The sequence below is a fragment of the Telopea speciosissima genome, chromosome 5 (genome assembly GCF_018873765.1).
Source record: "Telopea speciosissima isolate NSW1024214 ecotype Mountain lineage chromosome 5, Tspe_v1, whole genome shotgun sequence".
Lineage (NCBI taxonomy): Eukaryota > Viridiplantae > Streptophyta > Magnoliopsida > Proteales > Proteaceae > Telopea > Telopea speciosissima.
In genome coordinates this window covers 45,680,910-45,696,638 of record NC_057920.1, presented here as the reverse complement: position 1 = coordinate 45,696,638, position 15,729 = coordinate 45,680,910, and the positions used below count along the sequence as shown (strand labels likewise).

Sequence of the window (15,729 nt, the reverse complement as noted above, 5' to 3'; positions counted from 1 at the left end):
ACGTTAGTTTGATAGGTTAGATGCTCATGTGTTAGGACGCCAATATAATCCTTTAATTTTGTTAGATGCTTATGAGTTAGGATGCATTAATTTTCATTAGTTTAATTTAACACTTTAATTTGGTTCACTTTGCATTACTTTTAAGTTAATTAAATAGAGTGGTGTATATCTCCTCGTGTTCGACCCGTAGCTACGATTGACCCGTACGCTTGCGGTATTATTTTAACTCAAACATTAGACTTTTCCTTTTTAGTGTCGGAGTTTATTTTTGAGTCTTTTATATAAGGTTGTAAGGTGGAAGGCTTTGAACACGAATTTTCATATTAGTGAAAGTTTTTGCTGCTCTTCTTCTCTATTGAAGATTTTTGTTTTGTGTTTGATCAAGGTTGGAAGAATCGGTGTTTGATACAATTAACACCTTGCGATGGGAAGGCCGGGTGGTTCGTTGGTGGGATTGGTATTTGATCCAATCGACACCTTGCAGTGTGAAGCCCGGGTGGTTCTTTGAACCTTTCTTTTAATTCTTTGAATATCTCCTTCAAGTTCAAGATCAAGATTCAAGATTTATTCAAGATCCTCTAACCAACCGAGCTGCCCTTGCAACAACAGTAAGTTTGAATCATCCCATCAATACCCATTCTTCTCCTAATCTTCCAAATCACCCCAAAACCTTAATTTTCCCACCCATCTCCCATAATTCTTAACAAACCATTCAGCTAACAACACCTACACATAATTGGATCGAGTATTCTCTGCCCAATTGGAATACTCGAACCAAGCTGTTTTCCCATTACCCCATTCAAACCACAACATCCCACCTATTTCTGGAGATCATCCCATTACCCAAATTCTTCACAGACCAATCCAACCATCAGAAACACACCATACCTGAATCAACTTTCATTCCCTACATTAAGAATAATCAATCAATCCAAACCCTAGCCCCAAATTCCCATCCTAAACCCTAGATCCCCCCCTCTTTTCCTTTTTTCCAAAACCCGAAACCCTAACCTAATCTGCTGCCATTCTAGTTTACACACTTCCACTCATCAAAACATCTTAGGACCTTCACTAATAGACTCCCCTACACCTGCCTAGCATAACCAACACCTCAAACCCTAACCCTAATTTTGACCTAAGATCATATTTTGCCCTAATCAGATTACCAGTTCATATCAGATACTGGTGTACTGGCCCCTAGTTGGTCTTCTACCAACCTTGGACTACAATATAAAGAAGTTAATCCAAAAGCATAGGATTAGGTTAGCATCTTGAAATATAGGATCTTTAAGTTGAAAGAGTTTAGAATTGATAGACATAATGAAAAGAAGACGAATTAATATAGCATATATACAACAGACTAGAAGGAAAGGTTAAAAAAACACTAAAGAAATTAGATGACCATAAACTTTGGTAGATTGAGGATAAAAATAACAGAAATGGTGACAATAGTAATAGAAAAAGATATAAAAATAACGCAGTAGATGTTTAAAGAATTGGTGATAGGATAATATCCATCAAACTTGTGTCAGAAAAAGAGGTAATCAATATAATTAGTGCTTATGCACCTTAAATATAGATACGCTAAGAGTAGTGAAGATGAGGATGTTGAGATGGATGAGTGGCAAAATCAGTAAGGAATGATATTATTAGAGCTGGCCTGGGAGTAGCCCCGATTCAAGATAAGCTACGAGAAAGTTGTCTGAGGTGGGATGGCCATGTTCAACGGAGGCCTTCAGATGCCCCAGTTGATTCTGATTGAAGGTTCTAAAAGAGCTAGGGGCATACCTAAAATGACCCTAGGAGAAATGGTGAGGAAAGACATAAATAGTTTAGGTCTTGTTCTACGTATTACGTTGAATAGAGCTGATTGGAGGCAAAGGATCCGCGTTGTTGACCCCGGTTAATGTGTATAAGACATTTGATGTGGTTGTTGTTGTTGTGGTGGTGGTGGTCCTTTTCTTTTCCTTTATCTTTTTATCTTGTCTTCGCTAGGATCTATGTAGCCCACCAGCTGAGTTGTTGTTGTTGTATGCACCTTAAATAAGATTATATGAAAATACTAAAAAATAATTTAGGTAACAAATAGATTAGTTCAAGGAATTAGTCAAGGAGAAAAGATTAGTATACGAGGAGATTTAAATGGATATGTTGAAAGACCTAGTAGAGGATATGAACGAGTTCATGGAGGATATGGTTTCAGATATAGGAATTAGGAGGGGTTTCAATCTTAGATTTTTCTGTGGCTTAAGATTTATCAAAAGCAAGCACATGCTTTAAAAAGAGAGAAGAATATTCATATCCTTTAAAAGTGGGCAAAATAGTTGCCAAATAGACTTCTAACTAGAGGTGTAGATAGATTAACATGTAAAGATTGCAGGGTTATACCAGGGGCAAGTTTAGCCACACAACATAGGTTAATGGTCATAGATAAGTATTTTAAAACATCAAATTATAGGAATTGTGAGATTACTTGCCTTAGGATGAGCTGGTGGAACTTAAAAGGAGAAAATGTGAAGACATACTGATAAATTAGTAACACAGGGACGGTGGGATTTATATTTAAAAAATAAAATGCGGCCATTGCCAAGTGCTGGTCCCGCCTAATGCGGGTCTGGGAGAGATGAGTGTATAGATGGTCCTAACCTTTGCATTTTTGCACAAGGTGGGACTTGGATGAAGACACTAGGAACAAGATGGCTACCTATATGAAGAATATAGCTAAAAAACTCCAGGAGAATCTAAAGGAAAGCGACTTTCATCTAGTTGTAAACTTGGTGGTGGGATGATGAAGTTCAATCAGTCATTAAGGCTAAGAAACCTAATTTTAAAACTTAGCAAGGGACTAAGGACGAGGAAGATTTAAAAAGTTATAAAATCACTAGAAATGAAGCTAAGAAGATAGTAGGGAAAACAAAGACTAAGAAATATGAGGATCTCTATAATAAATTAGGCACAAATGAAGTAGAAAAAAGGTATCTATAAACTAGCTGAAATGAAGGAAGGGAAGAGTAGAGATTTCAACCATGTTAAATACATTAAAAGACAAGACGATAATGTACTAATAAATGATGAAGTCATAAAAAGATTAAAGAGAAATGGATAGCTATTTTCTACAACTTACTAAATGAAAACAACACACATAGTGTTTTAAAAAGTTTTGATAACCATCAAGAAACCAAAATTCTTAACTATACAGAAAATTAAGGTGTCTGAAGTAAAGCAAGCTTTAAAGAATATGACAATAAGTGAACCATATGGCTCTCCAATAAAGATGTGGAAGACCTTATGAATTAATGGAATAACTTACCAACAAAATTGTTTAATAAGATTATAAGCACAAGAAAAATGCCTGATGAATGGAGTAGAAGCATTGTGGTACAGATTTATAAAAATATAGGTGATATTCAAAGTTGTAATAACTATAGAGGAATACAAATTTGAATCATAATATGAAATTCTAGGAGAGAGTAGTTGCAACCCACCTAAAACATGAAACTAATATTTCGGACAACAATTTTCATTTTATGCCAAGAAGATCATCAACGGAAGCTATTTATTTGTTTAGGAGACTAATGGAAAGATTTGGAGAATGTAAAAAAGATCTTTATTGACTTAGAAAAAGCTTATGATACAATATGTAAAGAGTTGATTTGGTGGATGTTAAAGGATAAAAAATTTTCAAGTAAGATATGTATAATGTTCTAGTGACTTGGATAATTTGATGAAGAGTCTTGTTTACATTTTCTAAACACAAAATTTCCTGTATTTTGCTCTGGTTGAAAATGCAGGATGAGAAGGAATTACTTGAAAACAACTGTTGCCCCATGCACCTAAAGCCTTGCATACTGAAGAGCTCCACAAGCCCTCAGGTTCAAGTTGATTACAGTTTCTCTTTCGCGGCTGAATGAGACTTGAGGTTCCCCGGTTCTCCCCTCCCTGCCGGACCCTCTAGCAGGCCTCCTGATTCCCCCCTCCCTCTTCTCTCTCCTGAATGGCTTCCTCCCCTCCTACTCCTGCTTCCCCTAGTCCCCCCTTGCTTCCCAGCTTCCCTCTTAGAGCTCCATCCTTGCTGCCGGCTCCTCCCCTCACTCTGATGGGTTGCCTCTTCACTTTGTCCCACCTTCTTCTGCTAGCTCTTGGAAGGTGGTTTTCTGTCCACTTGACCCGCTCTTCACTGAAGCAAAGCTCTGGGAGGACTGCTTAGTGGGCAATTTTCTGGGGCCTCGACCCCCTTTCCCTATTGTCAAGCTGTCTCTGTCCAAACAATGGCGTCCCCAAGGAACTCTAGATACCTTCCTGCTCGACAATGGGTTTTTCATTTTCAAATTCTCCTCCGCCCTTGACAAGATTCGTGCCCTCGAGGGTGGCCCTTGGCTGGTGGGGAAGAAGCCAATCTTTCTGCGCCAATGGAACAGGCAAATTCCGCTCAGGCGCTTGGACCTCTCCTCCATTCCGCTGCCTGGGCTGCCTCTGCCTCTGCACTTCTGGTGTACTGATGGCCTCAGTCTTATTTTCTCTGCCTTAGGATGACCCCTGTTCTCTGATGCTTGCACTCACAGGAAGGATCGCCTTGCCTTGCGAGAATTTGTGTTGAAGTCTCTGCGGAGGAGCCACTCCCTGCGTTCATCACTGTCAACGAAGGCGAAGACTACTCCTTTGAGCAGGAGGTGCACTACGACTGGCTACCCCCTCAATGCCTGGTCTGCAAAACTTTCGGTCATGATTCCCAGCACTGTGCTCCTCTTGTCAAACCTTCGGTTGCTGGTGAACTTGACCCTCTGCAACTCCCTCCCATTGGCTGTTGATGGACCTGCTTTACATGCTGAAGTTGCTCTGGTGGGGCCTGTCCTTGTGCCAAATGGTGGAGGCGAAACCCAAGACCTTCACTCCAAGGTTGCTCGATCCATCTCCCGTGGCCGTTCAAGAACCAGATTCCGGCACCGGAATCAACGCTGGAAGAAGAAGAGCATACCGAAAAGCTCCAATGTCCTGTCTCAATCTCTGCAGTAGCCCTGGTCAGTTGGACGGAATCGCTTTAGCCCCCTGGCAGAGTCTAAAGATACTGAGCACCTCTCGTGTCCCGAAAAACCACAATTTGAGGTTCTTCCTCAGAACAGATCGCGCATGGCAGAAGATCTTGCTGTCGAGGGTTCCATTCTTAGCTCTGGCTTAGGCGACTCTGATGCTCTGGTTTCGAAGTCGCTGTCTGCTTCTCTGAGAAGCCCTGCCGCCCCCTGGTTTCTGGCTTTTATGATTCGACTTTATCTGCTTTCCGCCCTCTGTTTTGCAAACTCCCCGTGAGGCCCCTCCTCCTCCCTACTCTCCTTCTGCCCCCTCCAGGAGCTCTTATCGCCGGCGCCATCGCAGCGAATCCAGGCCTCGTGCTGTTCTAACTAGGCTCTTAGAGCCTTCGTTGCCTCTTCATCCTCTGCCCCAATGATCCACGGCACCATCTGGAACACTCGCGGGCTTAACTCTCCCGTGAAACAGGTTGCTGTTCGTTTGCGTCTTCGAGCCTCTAGCTCTAGTTTTTGTTGCCTCCTTGAAACACATATAAAAGAGCCCAACTCATCCAAAATCCTAGCCTCCATTGCCCCCGGCTGTTCTCTCCTCTTAACTACTCCCACCATACCAATGGTCGTATATGGCTTATTTGGGACCCCTCCAGAATTTCCATCTCCCTCTCTGCTTCCTCCTCTCAATTCCCGCACACAAAATTCTTAGACTCCTTTGGGTACTTCTCCTTTTTCTTTACGGTGGTTTATGCTGATAATTCTCCTGCTCAAAGAACTCAACTGTGGGCTGATCTCAGAACTTTTGCTACCCAAATTGGTTCTCAGCCTTGGGGCCTGGGAGGTGACTTCAATATTATCAGATACAGTCATGAAAAACAAGGGGGTGATCATTGAGACTTGGAAGCCATGAATGATTTTAATGACTGTATAAAGGATATAGCTGCAAATGACCTCAGATGGACTGGCTTCCCCCTTACCTGGAGCAACAAAAGGGCTGGAAACAGCCGCATTGCATGCAAATTAGACAGAGTTCTTGTGCATGAAGAGTGGTTAGCCTCTTTCCCTTCCTCTCATGCTGCCTTTGAGAACCCGGACATCTTAGATCATTCCCCCATCTCCCTTGCCATCCAACCCTTTACTTCTTTTGGCCCTAAACCCTTTAAATTCGTTGACATGTGGACCACTCATCCAACTTTCCTCCAGGTTGTGCTTGAAGCTTGGAAAAAACCTGTTTTTGCCTTCTCCAAGAGGCTCAAAAATGTCAAGGCTGCCCTCAAGGACTGGAACCTTAAGACCTTTGGCAATATCACTCTCCAAGTTAAGGAGTGGAAAGAAAAGCTTGCCTCCATTCAAGCTAGGCTGCAGTCTGATTTGCTCAATGATTCTCTTGCTGTTGAAGAAAAAGAGATCTCTGCTCAGTTCTCCTCCTTGCTTGCTAGGGAAGAAAGCTTTCTCAAGCAAAAATCTAGAATCAAGTGGTTAGATTTGGGTGATTCCAATTCAGCTTATTTTCACCGGTCTGTGAAAGCTAGGGTTAATGCTAACTCTATTGTTCAGCTCTCTCGTCCAGATGGCTCTATTGCTAGCATTGTTAAGGATATCAAGGATTTGGCTGTCCAGCACTTCACTGGCATTTTCTCTGGGCCCCAACAGGTTCAAGATCCTATCTCTAGCCACTTGCTAAACAAGTTTATTGCTCCAAAATTATTGGATTCCTTAAGTTCTATCCCATCAGAAGATAAAATAGTGAAAGCTATTCACTCTCTCAAAGTCAATGGAGCTCCAGGTCCGGATGGCTTTAGTATGGGATTCTTCTTAGCTGCTTGGGATATCATCAAAGCTGACCTCATTGCTGCTATTGAGAGCTTCTTCCTCAATCCCAATCAAATCAATGGGATCAATTGCACTTTCCTCTGTCTCATCCCCAAAAAGGAAGGTGTTATTGCTATGAATGACTTCAGACCCATTACCCTTTGTAATTTTCTCTACAAGTTCATTGCAAAAATCCTTGCTCGAAGGCTCAAGAATGTTATGGACTCCTTGATTAGTGAAAACCAAACGGCTTTCATCCCTGGCAGGAACATCTTTGATAACATACTTCTGAGCAATGATATTGTCAGAGGCTTTGATGGAAAGAACCACTCTCCGTCTCTGCTTCTAAAGATCGACATACACAAAGCTTTTGACTCTCTTAGGTGGGATTATATTGCTAAAGTAATGACTCAGATGGGATTTCCTTTGGCCTTTGTTCACTGGATCAGCTCTTGTATCTCTTCCCCAAAGTTCTCAGTTTTGGTCAATGGCAGCCCGACAGGGTACTTTGGAGCTACTGTGGGAATACGGCAAGGATGCCCTCTCTCCCCCTACTTGTTCACTATAGCCATGGAAATTCTCTCCAGACAGATTCAGCTTTGTACTGATCAGCAACTCATCATTCCTATGCCCAAGTGTAAAGCCCTCAAGCTCACTCACTTGGCTTTCGCTGATGATTTGATGATTTTCTCCAAGGCATCGATTGCCTCCTTAGAGTCTCTTGCATTGTCTCCAGCACTTCAAAGAGCTCTTGGGTCTCCGTATCAACCCCGCCAAGTCCCTCATCTTCTTTGCTGGAGTTTCAGAGAATGACAAAGCAGCCTTCCTTGCCATCTCAGGGTTCCTTGGAGGTCAGTTGCCAGTCAAATACTTGGGGCTCCCCTTGATCCCGGCTTGACTTTCAACCCACCACTGTACTCCCATGTTGGACTTGATCTGGAAGAGACTTCAGCTCTGGAAAAGCAAGATTCTTTCTTATGCTGGCAGGCTGGTCCTTATTAGATCAGTCCTGGAAGCTTCCTATATCTACTGGTCGGGTATTTATGGGCTTCCTCAAGCTACTATTAAGTCCATTGAAGCTCTTATGGCTTCCTTTCTCTGGAAGGGCTCTGACTCCTCGAGGTTCCTTCATCCTTTGAGTTGGGCTGCAGTGTGTCTTCCCAAGAAGGAAGGGGGGTTAGGCATTAGAAGAATCAAAGAGGTGAACACAGCTGATATCATCAAGCTTCTTTGGAAAATTGCCTTAAAAAAAAAGGAGCATTTGGGTTGATTGGATTTATTCGGGTCCCCTGAGCCATGGCTCCATTTGGTCTACCTCCTCTTCTCCTAATGCCTCTTGGGTCTGGAGGAAGATCCTAGCTAGCTGTCTCTTAGTCCTCCAAGTCATTCGCTCCAGCATTGGTGATGGTCGCTCTACATATCTCTGGCTGGACAATTGGCATCCTATGGGAATCCGCTTGCACCGGATTACCCCTAGATCCATTTACTCCTCAGGCTTTCATAGGCTTTCCTTGGTTGCTGATATTTTAGACCACAATGGTTGGGCTCCTCTCCCCTCTGGCCCTACTCTCACTCCTATCTGGAATGAGCTTTACTCTGTCACTAGAAGGCCTGCTACAAGAGGTGACGGTGTTACTTGGTCATCAAACAGCTCTTGCTCCTCTTCCTAGGCTGCTTGGAATTTTGTTAGACTGAAAGGCCCTTTGGTTCCTTGGCGAAGACTTCTTTGGTTCAAGCATCACATTCCAAGGCACTGCTTCACAGCCTGAAGAGTCTTCAACAACTGTCTCCCAACTCAAGCTTTTATGCGCAGCTGCCAGATCTCTGTCTCCCGTGCTTGTTGCCTTTGCTGGAACAATGATGAAGATTTGAACCACCTTTTCTTTGAGTGCCCTACCGCAGCTGCAATCTGGTCGGGTGTTCTTCTCAAATGCTGGCCTGCTCGCAGAAGAATCCTCCCCTTCTCTAGAGAATGGATCTGGATTGATATGCCTTTTGCTGGCTCCTCTACTTGTGACGCGGTTGGGAAGATGGCATTCTGTGCTACTCTCAATCATATTTGGATGGAGCACAATTTGAGAAAATGGACCTCCAACTCTCGGACTTATCAGAAGATTTGGGATTCCATTTCCTTTGAAATTAAAGCAAAGTTATCTTGTGTCCCCCCCTCTTCTTGTATTGACACCCCTAGGAACAAAATCATTGTTCAATCCTGGGGTCTCTCTAATGTTTCTTTGCTAGCTCCGGCCTCCTCTTCTAATGTTTAGGTTGGTTGGTTTGGTTTTCCCCCTTTGGGGCCCTCTGTATTTCTTCTTTCTCCTCTCTTTTGGTAATGAAATTCTTATTCACCCAAAAAAAATGTTCTAGTAACTAGTGTAAGAACTATGGGGGAAGTGAATTCTCAATAACAATTGGATTACATCAAGGATCAACTTTGAGCCAGTATTTATTTGCACTAACCATAGGTGAGTTGAATAGACACATTCATGATTAGATCCCTAGTTGAATGCTTTTTGCTAATGATAGTCTTGATGGATTAAACAAAAGCAGAGATAAATGCCAAGTTAGACTTTTAGAGATCCATCTTGAAATCTAAAGGTTTTAAGAAAAATAGAACAAAAACAAAGTATATGGTGAATAACTTTAATAACAATAGGACTGAAAGTGAGTTAGTGAAAATTGATGATAGGGAGATACCATAAAGCGATAAGTTTAGGTACCTAGGTTTTATCATAAATAAATAAGGAATGAAAAAAATTAGAGAGTAGCTTGGATACATGACAAGTTGAGAGATTGTCGTTTGAAGCATAGTTTGAAAACTCGGGTTTTGTTCTCATTTCGGCCTGACCGAAATTTTACCGCAACTGTGCATTCTTTGTAGTTAGTTTCGGTTGGCCATTTCGGGGGGCAAACGGCCAAAATGACTGAAATTTCGACCAACACAGTGCCGATTCCTTATTGCTTATTATTTTGTCTCGGCCTTATTGAAATCACCGAAATTTCAGAGAGTTCTTGAACCATGGTTTGAGGTAGCACGAACATGTAGTATGAAGGCTTTTGAATTCTCCAGTAAGGAGCAACGAAAGTATTCAGATTACAGAAGCTAAAAGATCCAGGGGTAGACCTACATTGATCATAGGAGAGGAAAGACATGTATGGTTAGACCTAGCACCAAGTATGTCATTGAATATAGCTGATAGGAGAAAGAAGATCCATGTAGCCAACCCCATTTAGTTGGGATAAGGATGAGTTGAGTTGAGTTTTAATAAGGTAGTCATTAGGACTACTTTTGGAAATCTGTAAATGGTTTCTTAGGGCAAAGAATCTAGGCTAAGTCTTGGATACGAGATTTCATTCTTCTTCAGCCCCTGAAGGGCTTTCTTAAAAGAATGATATATAATTGGTTTGAAGAATACATAGAGGGTGGACCTCACGCAACGGTAAGGTTCCTCCATTGCGACCTAGTGGTCGTGGGTTCGAGTCGGAAAACAGCCTCTCTGTGAAGCGAGGGTAAGGTTGTGTACATTATGACCCTCCCCAGACCTTGCATGGCGGAACCTTGTGCACTGGGTATGCCCTTTTTTTATAATTACAATCTGCAAAAAAATTTTGGACTTCACAAACTTATTCATTATATCCTATAGTTAGAACGTTTCTTCCACAAATCATCCAAAAAAACAATACAACAACTGTAGTGTGGCAGATAATTAACACTTATCTATTACATGGACTGGTAAAAAAAAGTTCAAATTCCTGTCGACGATCATGCTCTTTTTTTTTTGGGGGGGGGGGGGGGTTGGGGTGGCGTACTAGTGGAAGATCATGTTCGTCACAGATAACAACAGAAAAACGGGATTAAGGAAGATGAGAACAATCAATGAGACAAAACCTGGTGCATTTAGATCTAAATTCTAAATGCTTGATTTATTGAATTAGTCAGACAACAAAAGACTGTACCTATGCAAGAGATATCTCAGATTTCAGTACTCCCATGTTTTAGAATTTAGAGCTCTTGATAAGAAACAGAATATTAAATTTCAACTCAACTCAGCCTTACCCCAATTTAATGGGGTCGGCTAAGAATTTTAAAATTCAACTATCATAGATAATTATACAAACACACACCGCTAAAAAAGCCCAACCTCCCCCAGGATTGGAAAAAATCAACCCAACCCATCAATCCACCCACCCACATCCACACATTTATTCGTGGGTTGGGTAGGTCCAACCCACCAGATAATCGGATTGGATGCAAGTGGATCACAAGACTGATATGAGCCCTACATGGGTCAACTGCTTAGGTAAAGATTATAACAAGATATATGGTTTGTCCACTTACCCGATGAATCCAATATATCCACCACAAAAGTCAAACGGTAATTCTTCATAATCTTCTTTCTCACAGTGAAATGATTGGAGTTCCTACATGCCAACAGAAATATATATTATGAATTTGTCCCACAGCAATACAATCAGATAACATCTAGACATATGCCCTATTCTGAAATACAAAAATACAAGTATGTTAGAATATTTCAAATAGATATACTTCCATGTGTACTAGTGATTGTGTCAGTAAGGGATAATATATTGCTAACTGAAAGCTCCCAAAAGGAAAATTGGAAGGCCTAAAGGAATGAGGGTTAAGTTAATGATAAGAGACAACAACTTATGCTTTAACAGATGGATGATACAACAACAACAAAGCCTTTTTCCAACTAAATGGGGTCGGCTACATGAATCCCAAAAGTAACAGAAATTAATAATATAAAAAAGGGAAGGCACACACAACAACAATGACACAAACTCTAGGGCATCGACCCAACATGGCAACGAACTGCATCATAACTTAGTCTCAGGCCTTGAGAAAGGAGAATATTCACACCATCGTCACATACATCATAGCCCAACTAAAATGGGGTTGCCCACATGGATCTTCGCTCTCCACTCAGCTCTATTTGCAGTCATACAAGGAGCAAGGCCTAAGCTAAGCATGTCTTTCTTCACTACTTCTCCGATGGTTATCTTAGGCCTGCCTCTAGCTCTTTTCGTTCCCACAATCTGGATCAGGTCATTCCTTCAAACCGGGGCATCCGATGGCCTCCGTTGAACATGGCCATGCTACCTCAAACGACTCTCCCTAAGTTTATCATGAACCGCGGCTACTCTCAAACCAGCTCTAATATGGTCATTTCTTACTTTATTCTACCTAGTTTTCCCGTACATCCATCTCAACATCCTCATCTCTTCCACGCCAAGTTTATTTATATGACACTTCTTCATAGCCCAGCATTTCCACACCGTACATCATAGCTGGTCTTATGACAGTCCTATAAAATTTTCCTTTAAGCTTTAAAGGGCTACGCCGATCACACAAAACTCTGGACGCACTTCTCCACTTCATCCACCATATTTTAATCCTCTGGGCAACGTCGTCCTCTATGTCGCCCTCCTTAATAATGATTGATCCCAGATATCTAAAATACTCACTTTGTGGGATCTCCCTCTCACCAATATTGACCACCTCATTATCCGTCCCAGTGTTGCTAGAGTTACATACCATATATTCAGTCTTTGTTCTGCTTATCTTCAAGCCTTTTGATTCCAAGGTTGATCTCCATAGTTCCACTTTGGCGCTAATTCTTGCCTGAGTCTTGTCCACCAAAACAATATCATCTGCAAAGATCATACCCCAAGGGACCTCGTCTTGTATGCCTTTGGTTAGGTCATCCATGATAAGCGCAAAAAGATAAAGGCTTAAGGCTGATCCCTGATGTAACCCAATTGAATAGTGGAACAGAGTTGATGTAGTGGACAGTAACACCAAATAGTAGGATAAACATTCCTTAAGTTCTATATTTTCCCATTCAAACGAATGCATGCAAAGATGCATAGAAGCACATGTATTATCACAAATAAAATTAAAAACGATACATATTTTCACAAATGGGCAGATACTCTTTTTTTTTTTTTTTTTTAACCCGAACTTAACTGGGACCCGGGGCAGCCCCTAGAATTTTATTAATCAATCAAAAGAATCAAAGAATACAAGGGGGGGACATCCCGCCTTACCCCTTTCCCGATCACTTAACCACTCCGGTACGCCCTCATTGAATTGACCCATACAAGCAAAAGACTAACCTGCTAGAACCTGAAAACCGGCAACCCAGCCTTGTCTTCCCTAATGATACTTGCAAAGCTCCCCCCAGGCAGGCTGTCCTGGAAGTAGGTGAGAGAAGCGCTTGTATCACAAGCTTTTCTGGCCAGCCAATCTGCCGCTCTGTTGCTTTCCCAAAAGGCGAAGGACATTGTGGCCCGCGTCTGAATGACCAGTGCCAAAACCTCCTGGAACCAGTACCAGCCTTTCCATAAGTTACATCTCTTGAGGTTAACCATACTTATAGTAGTAGCCGAGTCAGAATTTACCACCACGTCTGCATGTCCTAGCTCCTGACATAATTTCAAGCCATCCCTTAATGCTCTGAGCTCCGCTATGGCATTAGTGCACTCTCCATAGAAATTTGCAAAGGCTGCCAGCACCATACCTGAATGGTCCCTAATCACCCCTCCTCCCACACCAATCCCTGGGTTTCCTTTACAAGCTCCGTCAACATTTAATTTCACGGACCGCAAAGGGGAAAGCCAATAGATCGGAAGGGGCTGTTTCATCCTTGGCCAAGGGGCCACACGGCCAAAGCACTGAAGAATTAAGGTATCCTTAGGGGACTCCAATCCACCAACCTTAGGGGGAAACTGAACCTCCCTTACCCATCCCTTGATATGCTCAATGATGGAGGCAGCACTACGCCGTTTCTCCTCATGCCTTCTGTTATTCCTCTCTTTCCAAAGTTCCCAGACAATCAACGCCGGCAATATGCCAATGATGTAGCCACTGAGGCGCTTGCAACTCCCTGCGCCTTGCCAGAATAAAATCCGACTTCTGACATCTTGTGTGGGCAAATAAGGGATGTCCAAAAGCCGTGAAAAATACTCCCAAACCTTCATTGCCGTTCCACCAGTGCCCAAACAGTGGTCCGCGGTTTCCCTCCTTGGCTGTCCACAACAATTGCATCTAGATGCTAAGGGGATGCCAAGGGCCATAAGAGCATCATCTGTGGGAATTTTACCCACCAGGAGCTGCCAAGCAAAAAACCCCACTTTCAACGGCACCGACTGATTCCAGATCCATTTAGCAAAGGATCTTTCGGAGTCCCTCTGCCTGACTTCATTCCATGCTGATCTAGAGGAGAAACGGCCATCACACACCGGAGTCCAAATCAACAAATCATCCCTGTTAGAGAGCGTAAAGTCCCCTGACCTGATAGAGTTCTAAATAAAGAATTTATACGTAACATATATCATTACTATGCTAAATTAAGACAAATCTGTTCACAACTGTTGGAAATATGGGATCCATGAACCATTTAAATATTCATATTCCTATTGGTTTCGAGGTGTGTCATCCATTTTGGGTTCTTAATGAGGCACCTTGCACCCTTTTCTGTCCATGGATTACCATATGTGGAGTTGGTATGATGCCCTTGTGGCAAGATTAACCACTTCTTTGATGATGTCGATTTGGCTATTCTGTGGGGGGAATATGCAAAGAATGCAACAGTATTTGAAGACAAGTTTCTGTCACCAATTTCATAATCAATGAGACCAATGTCCTGAGATGAGTATCTGTATATTTAAGTGATGTATAGAGTGAATGTTAGGTAATTAAATAATCAAAAAATTAAAAAAAAAAAAAAAAAATAGATTAGCTGAGAGGAGGATGTTGAGATGAATGAGCGGTAAAACTGAAAAAGATATATGAAATGGACACATCAGTGATGATCTAGGAGTAGCTCCAATAAGGGAAAAATTGAGTCATTTGGGATCACATGGACATGTGCTACTAGTATAGATCACAAGTCCATATGTACCTGCAAGAAACAAGCCCTAAAACCAGCCTAGCAAGGTTGTGGATTCGACTGCTGTGAGAGGCAGCATGGTCTGATGATGTGGCAAGTTTCTGTTGGTTCAATGGAGCATCACCTAAGGCAGCCCCAGCCCATAGAGAAGCATGAAGAAGAAATGAGACCAAGACAGAAATAAAAAACAAAAAAACAAAAGGAAGTTACTGTTCACATGAACAGTACCCGAGTTACTGTTCAAGTGAACAGTGATTTGGGGGCTGATATGGACAGCTGGTGTGAAGATTAGCTGCTGGATATTGCTGGAATATTCTATTAGAAGCTGCTATTAACTTGGTTTCTATTTTTGTAATAGTTTTGTGGAATTCCGTGAGTATTGGCTTGATCAATGTGATCATAGCCCAGCCTTTATTTATAATATTGAAATCATGTGACAAAATTACAACTAAGCAATGTGGGACTAAAACCCACATACAAGAAACATAACAGAAGAAGAAATAGAAGAAGACCAGAATACCCCCACGGACAGATTTACCCGTGGACCCATATTACAACACTCCCCCTCAAGTTGGTGCATACATATCAAACATGCCCAGCTTGCTAACAATAGGAAAAAACAATTTTGTACTGATTCCTTTGGTAAGGATATCAGCCAACTGTTCACTAGACTGAATAAATGGAATACAAATAAGTCCTTGTTCCAGCTTCTCTTTGATGAAGTGCCGGTCAATCTCGACATGTTTGGTCCGATCATGTTGGATCGGGTTGTGAGCAATGCTGATTGCTGACTTGCTGTCACAGTAGAGTTGCATAGGGAGATCAGCACTCATCCCCAAATCTTGAAGAAGCCCTTTGAGCCAAAGAAGCTCACAAATACCCCGTGCCATAGCTCGAAATTCAGCTTCAACACTAGATCGAGCCACAACAGCTTGTTTTTTACTTCTCCAAGTAGTTAGGTTACCTCCAACAAATGTGCATTA

The 15,729-nt window shown here is 42.0% G+C and overlaps 1 protein-coding gene across 3 annotated transcripts in view; it reads right to left on the bottom strand.

The window, feature by feature from the left end:
* The window catches only part of LOC122661647 (aminodeoxychorismate synthase, chloroplastic), a 112,904-nt gene that overhangs the window by 10,557 nt on the left and 86,618 nt on the right, over window positions 1–15,729 (bottom strand). For all 3 annotated transcript variants that reach the window (XM_043857112.1, XM_043857113.1, XM_043857114.1), the window contains one exon: window positions 11,170–11,252. In XM_043857112.1, the coding sequence (XP_043713047.1) occupies window positions 11,170–11,252 (83 nt within the window). The remainder of the gene's footprint in view (window positions 1–11,169; window positions 11,253–15,729) is intronic.